The sequence below is a fragment of the Centruroides sculpturatus genome, unplaced genomic scaffold (genome assembly GCF_000671375.1).
Source record: "Centruroides sculpturatus isolate CEXI.00-Female unplaced genomic scaffold, Cexi_2.0 scaffold602, whole genome shotgun sequence".
NCBI classification, from domain to species: domain Eukaryota; kingdom Metazoa; phylum Arthropoda; class Arachnida; order Scorpiones; family Buthidae; genus Centruroides; species Centruroides sculpturatus.
Window position 1 is genome coordinate 190705 of NW_019384890.1, and position 9690 is coordinate 200394.

The following is a 9690-nucleotide window of genomic DNA, read 5'->3' on the forward strand; positions in this document are numbered from 1 at the left end:
TACAGGGCTAGATATATATACATATATAGCACTATATATTTAGAAAATTTTTTAAGAAATTGGCTAAAATAGGGAAATTATGGGAGGGAAAAAATCGTAAGAGAATTTCCAGTTATAAAAACTGAATTTACTGACAGAGCTGTAAAATATATTTATATATAATGAAATGTCTGTTTGTCTGTTCACATTCTTAAACCCTTTTACCGTTCTGCATTAAATTTTTCACACTTATTCTCTAGGATCCTTCGGAAAATATAGGATACCATCAAACCTGCACTTCCCAATCTTTCCCATATTTGACCCTTGACCCTTTATGATAAACGTAATGGTAGGCTAAAGTAATCAAACTTTTAATATAATTAATGTTTGTCTTTTCACCCAGATATATCTACTAGTAATTTGCAATTTATTCCCCACAGTAACATTTACAGAACATTAAAAAAAAATCCCTAAATTTTATTGAGAACTTTACAGCTATAAAATTCACCTAAATTTATATAATTTCTAAGGAAGATTCCCTATAAATTGGTTAAACTAATAATAGTAATTATGTCAATTAATGGGCTCCAGAAAATCAGGAAAAATTTCTTCTCCAATTTTTCCCTACGCTGTAAGAATATAAATTCTCCTTTTGAGAAGAAAATATTTCAATTTGGCAAATGAAATTTTATTTAAAAAATCAAAATATTGATCAAGATATATTCTAAATTTGCTTTCATTGCGAATTTTATTTCGATTTTCTTAAATTTTTTAAAGATTTTTCGAAGTAAAAATTCTTGCTCTGTCCCTCTCTCTCTTATTTCTCTGTAATGTCAAATAATTCTCCATTTTCCAGAAAGGAGAGGGAAAAAATACTAATCTGGCATCTCGATTTATTGAAAACTTCATAACTTAGCGCAGTGGATGTTTTAAAAATGCACTCGCTTTGTGTAATAATTTATGTTTAACGGTTTTTAAATTTTTAAATTCTTTTGATTTTTACGAAAATAAAATTCGTTTTTTATCCCCCCTTCCTCACTCTTGAAACTTTACCCAACTTTACAAGAATCAATAAATAATTTTACCATTACGAAGAGGAGAAATCCGGATATGTAATTTAACGAGAAATTCCTATATTTCCCCTCAATTAAAGTACTGTAGGGATTTTTCTGGTAGTTTAGGGAAAACTAGGGAAAATTAGTAACCAATACATAATTCTGACGTTATGAAAATGAGAAATCCGGATTTGAAAATTTCTGTATTTCCCTGAATTAAAGTACTTAAGGGATTTTCTGGTAGTCTAGGGAAAATTGGGGAAAAATTTAGGGAATTTTTTTATTTATTGAAAAATTATAAATTTTTAAATGGCTTTTATATTCTTTTTCTTGAAAAATTATCCTTAACTTAGGGTAATTTTTAAATTGTAGGGATTTTTTTAACTAAGTGAAGATAGTTAAGGGATTTTTTTATTGGTTTAGAGAATGTTGTGGAAATAAAATCAATATAAAATATTTAGTTTCATTTTCTTCTGAGAAAATTATAATTGCTTTAAAAACGTTTTAAGATTTTATAATTTTTCTGTAAAAGAGCTGATTTCTAATTTATTAAAAAATCCCTAAACTTTGACAATTATTGTATATACTGTATAAATAATTTAGGGATATTTTTAATGGTTTGAGAAAAATTGGGATGAAAGCTGTAACTAATACTTCGATACTAGAAAAAGAATAACGGAATTTTACTAGGGAAAAATAAAGAAAATTCGAATAAATTAGGAAAAATTGGGGGAAAAAATCAGTAAAGAATATTTAATACCATTTTCCTTTTTTTTTCAGAAAAAACAATTTAAATTTTTCCCCTGGAAAATATCAAAAGTAAACTTTCCTTATCGATTTCTTCCCCAAATTTCCCTAAACTACCGGAAAATTCCTCGAATCTCTAGGGAGAAAACGTACAAATCGTCACCTGGCAGCAGAGATTTCCGAAACTCTGCAGTGTCATGAATATTAAGCCCCTTGTCGAAAGCAATTACATACAATTAACAAGTAAATAATATGGAATATTTATCAAAAGTACATGCAAAGAAAATCTTAGTATCAGTAAACCTTAAACAAATAAATCAAGAGCAAAATAGAATATTCTTATGTAAATAGAAAATTAGTAGGAAATTTAATTATCACCTGTCCACGATAGGGATGGCACTTTACTAAGAGTAACCATAATTGAAATTAGCTTTGCTCTCTTCTCTAATTACTTGTAATACAGCTTATAGTTGCATTATGTTGATGATATTTCTTCTTTTTGATGTCTGCAGCTCCTCATCCACCGGTTATCATCACAGAAGAATGCAGCGCTGAAAATAATAGCATTACTGTAGCATGGCAACCGAACAATTCCAGTTTTGTCGAAGGATATGTTTTGGAATTGGATGATGGAAACAGTGGATCGTTCAGGGTAAGAACTTTTTCTCCGTTTCCTCCCCTTCCTTCTAATGTCAACCCCCCCTGCACGTGTCGTAAGGAGTGTTGGAGTAGCGGGGGGGAAGGTAGAAATCATACTTTTATGCCGTTATAATTAAGAAGCGTGCGTTGGTATGTCTGTATCCTGCCAGCAGAAATATCAATAATTGTTTATACTGACAAGTGAGTAAAAAAAATAAAATGGAGTTTCTTTTCACATTTTTTTTATTATTATTTGGATAATTACTTTAATTACTTTTCTCGGCTTCGTTTGAGAAATTTTTAATTAATTCTCGTCGTAGCCAAAGGAGAATTCGATATGTGTATATATGAAATGTTTTTAAGGCATTTTTCGATCTTAATGATGATCCATATTTCTTCAATTATCTTAATATCAATCGCTTGTTTCAATGTTTTATTAAAGTGCTCTTCTAGAATTGTATACGTAATAATTAATTTCGTTTTAGGGAGAAAAAAATAATCCATATTGAATTTTATATATACTCACAGCTGACACAATAAAAATGTAATTATCTTTTATTCTTGACAAGTTTATATATATTTAAAGTAGCCACAGATCAATAGTGATTTAGGGCATTTACTCTTTTAAGAGTTATCACGTGAGCACAAAGGCCCATTCACAAAAGGCCAGCGAGTCTATTCTGAGCCTTAATTCATGAAGGCCTCAAAATGATTCATGTTATGCCTTTAACTCTATAATTTTGTAGTTAAAAAAACGTGAAATTTAACTAAAATCGTGTTCAGTATTATTCAGTTTTCAAGAAATATGGAGTTCGGGTTCGATTTTCCTTAGCTTCAGACATCCATCTTAGAAGAAGAAAGAGTTAAATGGATGATTTATATGTTAAATTGTATACGAAAGAGCGTATCTTCATATATTTTGGAGACTCCAAGTGTCGGTTAATAGACTTATAAGCCCTTGTATTGATTAATAATCGTTTTAGTTTGACTGAACTACTAGTTTATTTCAATACCCCCAAAGCTAATTAAGTCTAATAACGTATAAAAAGCACAATACAGGAGAGTCCAAAATTCAGTTAACTTAGATACTGGAAGCCCAAAACCCATAAAGAGTGGCCTAAAAGTTAGTTTATTGTAATTAATTGTACTAAAGTAATTAATATAAATTCAGTAAGTGGACCTCATCGCTTTTACAGTAAAGTACAGGAGTAAAAAAGAACCTCCTCCAACCTCCTGTTTTCAATTTACAACTTATTGTGCCATAAAGTAAAATATATCTATACATCGTTTACAACATTGACATGAATCCAACTATCCCTGTAAGTAATTTACGATTATTTTCCCATCGTATTTTTATTTCTTCTGTCTTTTTTTTTTTTTCTTCTGTAAAATATCGCAAATTTTACTTTTCCCTCTTCCTATTTTTTTTTTTTTTTTTAGTTCTTTATCCCTCCATTTTCTATGTGCTTCAACTATCCCTGGAGTACTTTTACGATAAAATTGCCATTCTGGTCTTTGGTCATTTTGCTGTAAAATGGCGCTCATGATAGGTGAGGATAGTTGTCAAAAGAGAAAGGTAATAAAAAAAACGACGGGTTTTATCTATAAAATATGTTTTCCTCTTTGTTTTTTACTGTAGAAAAAGAAAAGTTGGGATGAGAATTTCGCCCGAAAATCTTGCTCTTTTTTTCTTTCGAATTTTATCATTAATTTATACGAAGTATTCGTTATATATAATTTATTAACCAAGGATTCTATCCCCTTTTTAACGTTTAAAAACGGTATTTTTTTTTATTTCTTATCTGATTAATGATGTTTATCTTTGATTTATTTACACAGAAATTAGTTTATTAATAAAGTAGATAAAATCTTATCGAGAACGGCGAGAAGAATGGAAAATCGAGCCTAAAATACCACTTTTTTTTTCAAACTTTAACGTTTAAAATTGTAAAATGAGGGATTAAAAAGCTGTAAAATAGTTTTATACGCGAATATTTTTTAAAAATTTCATAAAATTTTAACAGAAAATGCAAAAGAAATCGAAGGAAAAGTGTATAAACACTGCAATACCTCATTAAAAAAACTCAAAAAATTCCTAAAGCTCAAAAGATACGAAACTTAAAAAGAAATTCTGTACATAAAAACTCAGAAAATATAAGAAAGAATAACTCAAAGAGGTGGAAGAAGAGTAAAATATTCAAAAGTCTTCCTGCAGCAAATAAGATTTTATACTGCTCAGCAATGGTAGTGTATGGTCTATAGTATATTATTTAAATCATTTATAAATAAAGCTCATACATTTTTTTTTTTTTTTTGCTTATAAAAGATGGCAAACAGAAATAAGATTACAGTTTTCTTTTAAGTAAGGAACAGAAGATTCTTTTTTTGTGTGTGTGTGTGAAGGTACACAAAACAACACCAGAATGTATCCTCTAGGACCTGTAAAACAGTGTTGGAAAATCATTTTTTTGTTGCAGAAACCAGCATCTCTGTGTGTTATACACGTGCCTAGGTGTTTTCAGTTAATCAATAAAGGTTCAAATGTTCGATTTTATACAAAAATTCTAACTAGAAACGTCTTCCCCACGCGTGAAAAACTTCATTACGTAAACACGTCTATAAACACACACAAAGTATTGGGAAAGTTAAGCGAGTGTATCTCTCAAAGGAAAATTGTGTAGAAAGTGGTTCAGATTGAAGAAATAACAATTGAATTTTCTACGACTTCGAGTAGTAGAAAGAGGAACAGAATGCAGGGTGGTCCATAACTTAGTTAACCGGAAACGTTAGGTTAACACAGCCAAAATATATATATATATAGAAAGAGAGCAGCGCTGTAAATTCTTTATCGAACATGAGGACTTTATTTGAAACAGTAGAAACTGTAATAAATTATTTTTGGGCCACTTTGTACGTTAAACAAAAAGATTAATTTTAGCAATTATTTAGTGAAAAATTCATAAAATTGTTCATTTGCAAACTTTTTAATACGTACAGAATATTATAATGCGATGTGTTCGTATTTATTTTAACAGAATAAGGGATGGACCAAATGTTAGTTAACCGATATTCTTAGATTGGATAATGGAACAAGACGAAGACTTTCTACGGGGATTTTCATCTACGTAGGTGAAAAATCCCCGTAGAAAGTAACCCTATATAGGGGGGACATTTCGTCCCCTATTTAGATGTTAGACACGTGAAGAAACTCTGGAAAACTACACGTGGAAATCCCATTAGTGGGGCGATCAGAGTTCAGAAGTTTTATCCTCTCGGCCGCTTGTAATGGTTCTTGTAGCGATTTTCTCTATATAATTCTGTGAATTTTCCTCGAAATTGACAAGATTTGCACGTGTTTAACATACCGTGCGGTTCAAAAGTCAGTTAACCGAAGTAAAGACCCCGATTACCTGGTCACTCTGCATCGAAGATGCTGGTTTGCTCTTCGATCCTACTTTTGTGGTCCTCGAAAGACGGGTCCAGAACATCGGGTGTGTCCAAAGGACTAAATTTTGATAATTTTTAAACTTTCTACTCTATCGATTTTACACACACGCGCCCACAAAAAGAAGAAGAAGAAAAAAAAAAGAAGAAGAATACATAAGAGAGAGAGAATGGCAGTGGCTGAAGATGAACATATTGCTAACTTATGGCAAGGTTTTCAGTCATCCACGAGAATACAAGAGATCAATAATAAAACAATTTCGTAAGGGAGAGAGAGAGAGAAAGAGAATAATTCGGCGTGTTGTTGTTCTTTATTTCAACAGGGAGTGTGGAAACAGTAGTAAAGACGAGAGTCACTTTAATGCGATGATGTTTCCTCACGGTCACTAATATCACGACATAATTTAGTTGAGTTAAAATCATCCGCCCGTGAATTTTATTACCTTCCATTTTTTTTAAGCTCGTTCCGTATTGTAAAGCCGTTAATTTGGCCCCCTTTCCCTCCTTTTTCTTTCTTTACTGGTATATTTCCGAGTGCATTATTTCCAATTGGTAGCATTATACTTCAGGTTCTTGACTATTCGCTAACATTGCAGAATATTGTTTCTGCATCATTGTACAGGAGGGAATATGTGAGCGATGTATGTGAAAAATGATCCTTAAAGGCAGATGTTACTTCCCTGCTTAGAAAGTACCTACCGGCTGATGTAGGCCCTTTTTTTCCCCTCCCCTTTTCTTCCATCTCCTTTTCGTACTTTGCACGTGGCGTGCTGAATTTTCGTGCTTTTTATCGATTTTTTTTTACATTGTTTTCAATTGGATTTTTGATAATTAAGCCTGTTTTTATCACCTTTTATTCGAAAATTCGACTCGAAGAAGATTCTGCCAGTTTCCACCAGTGGCAAAATTGGCGCTGCGATTAGATAATGCATTATATTCCGCTTAAATTTAATTAAATTGACTTTGATTTATTGCATAATCTCGTCGACCGCAGCTCCGATTTTTCTTCTACCGGTGATTATCGCAACTAATCTTTCTCTCCACGTGTTCTCTGTGTTCTAACGAGGTAACTTCATCATATTTAGGAGGAAAAATTGATCCGGAAACGTACATAAACGATTAAAAACATTAAAATAGAAACATCTCGACGAGAATTGCGCTGATAGAAGCAATATCGAAGAACAATTTTCTCGAGAATTAAACAATTCAAGAGCAATCTTTTCTAGTTTTAATCACAAGCAATTTCCAGGCGAATACGTGCAAAATGTATTAAACAATCCTCTCGAATCATTTCAATTAATTGGGGGGAAAAAATGATGACAATTTATGACGAATTACCACGAGAATCCTTCGAAATTCCTCCGTGTTACCTTATCGGATTTTAAGTTTTACCATCGATAAATCGCACGTTTTATAAAAGCTACAGCAATAAATAACACAAAGATAATACTCTATAAGCTACCTACATCTATTATTTTATAGAAAAAAATCTTCTGGAAAGGGGGTGTAAATCTATATATATACAGATATAGAATTTTCAAATATATTATTTCTCCTTTACCCTTTTATAAGATCTTAAATAAAAGGAAGATGGGGAAAAAAACGCATCAAATCTCATGATTCAAAAATAGGATTTAGTAGAAACCGATCCTTTATATATCCTAAATACATATATATTTACGCTTATAGAGGATTTTTGGACAGGATTTTTTTTATTTATAAAATCCTCCTTTTTCCGTTCGAAAAAAAAGGTAATATAATGAAAGTACTTTTCGTTATTTTCCACAGTTTATGATATTTTGACCTCTTTTTTTCCTCTCTCTCTCTCTCCCTCCTCTCAACAAAAAGATGTAGAGGATTTTCTTGTCAGTGGTTGTAAATTCCCAAATGCAAAATGAACGAATCGACTCTTTCACTTCTTCTTCTTCCTCCTCCTCCTCCTCCTCCTCCTCCTCCATCTCTTCTTCCTCCTGTTCTTCTTCTTCGTCTTTCAAGGAGTTCAAATATAGAAATAAAAGTAAAGACGATAAGACGGATGACTTTCATATCGAGTTAGAGAAAATTTGGGACAAAAATCTGGTCCTGGTGACAAAGTGACAAAGATTGATCGTCAGAGTTCGTCTGCTTCCAATTACTTCTCGCATAGTCGACTGTCAGCTCCCTTTTTACTAGAAGACCACTTTGTCTCTTTGCTTTATGCTATACTAAAGTGTTGACAGACTCCCTAATCGACTGCTTTCCAAAAGGGAGTAATTGGCCGCTCACAGGTTAAAAGTCCTTCCCTCCCCCTTTTTTTTTCTTCTCCTAATAAAAATTGCAAATTTTCTCTTTTCGAAAAGTTTACTTTCTCCTAATTGGGAGTTTGGTCACTTAAATTGGCACGTGGTGCTGATTAAGACCACCCGTATGAAATTAACGTATACAAAACTACAATAGAGAGGTGAGATCTTTCTGGTTATGCACCAATTAGAAAGCGGTTTACTGTATACAAACTATATTACTAGTTTACCGTGTATTAATATGTGATTTTGTATTCCCGTACAGGAAGTGTACTGCGGGAAAGAGAGCATCTGCACAGTGGACGGTTTACACTTCAATAGCGTGTACACAGCACGTGTTAAAGCATACAACAGCACCGGCGAAGGACCTTATAGCGAGACAGTATCTATACAGACGGCCGAAGGTATGTTTTTTTTTTACAATCTCTTCCCCTCCCATTACGCTATTCCGGGGTGCAATTAACTTTTTTGTCCTTTTCCCCGCAGTGGCGTGGTTTACCCTAGATCCCAACGCATCCCACCCGGATGTTGTATTAACAAACGACAATCAGACAGTCACGACAGACAGCTACGAGCATAGAGTTGTTCTAGGAAACATCGCATTCCTACGCGGGGTACACTATTGGGAGGTGACCATAGACAGATATGACAACAACGCCGATCCTGCATTCGGAGTATGCAGATATGACGTGACGAAAGAATTGATGCTAGGTAATAAATACATTCCTTACAGGAACGGAAGCCACTCGTTCATCCTAATCGTTCCCATTCTTCTTCAATAGGTAAAGACGAAAAGGGTTGGAGCATGTACATCGATCATCAGCGCTCGTGGTTCCTGCACGCGGACGTTCATCACACCAGAATCGAAGGGGGTATCGAAGCCGGATCGGTTATAGGTGTCCTGCTCGATTTGGAACGACGACAGTTGTCCTTCTACGTAAACGACGATCATCAAGGACCCATGGCATTCAGTAATCTGGAGGGTGTGTTCTTTCCTGCCGTCAGTATCAATCGCAACGTTCAAGTGACTGTTCATACAGGGCTAGATCCTCCTACTGACAGCGAACACGAGAGCGAAACAGGAGACGATAAAGATCCTACAGAAGAATGATCCTTTGTATGATGAAGTAGATGGCTGTTAGAGAATCGTGACGTGATGTGTAGATGTTAACACAGTTTCTTGTTGTTTAGAAGAAGAAATAATAATGATAATGATGATGATAATAATAATAATAATAATAATAAAAGCAAACGTCCCTCCTTCGTTTATTTATTACTACAGTAGTATTGTTACTACAATGGTTTTATTAAGAATAAACTTTTAACATATTTTTTATGAATTTCTTCCTTACTTTTTGAGAACCGACAGAAGGACTTCACATTTTTCCATCGTAAAATGGGAATAAATAAAAATTCTCTTTTGTTAAATGATCTTCTTGGATCTTTAAAACTAGGGGTGGAAAAAGCGCTGATGGCATCTCTCAGCTTAGTATGTATCGAGTGGTTTAATCCCGAATTTAAAAAAAAAAAAAAAAAAAAAAAAAAAA

At 33.1% G+C, this 9690-nt stretch overlaps 1 protein-coding gene across 1 annotated transcript in view; it reads left to right on the top strand.

Annotated features, from left to right (window-relative positions):
• LOC111631202 (E3 ubiquitin-protein ligase TRIM9-like) overlaps window positions 1-9414 on the top strand; it is a 63738-nt gene extending 54324 nt beyond the window's left edge. Inside the window, exons 3-7 of the mRNA XM_023375407.1 lie at window positions 1638-1651; window positions 2294-2433; window positions 8409-8547; window positions 8630-8854; window positions 8926-9414. Of these exons, the coding sequence (XP_023231175.1) occupies window positions 1638-1651; window positions 2294-2433; window positions 8409-8547; window positions 8630-8854; window positions 8926-9254 (847 nt within the window). The 3' untranslated portion in view covers window positions 9255-9414. The remainder of the gene's footprint in view (window positions 1-1637; window positions 1652-2293; window positions 2434-8408; window positions 8548-8629; window positions 8855-8925) is intronic.
• Window positions 9415-9690: the final 276 nt, after the last annotated feature.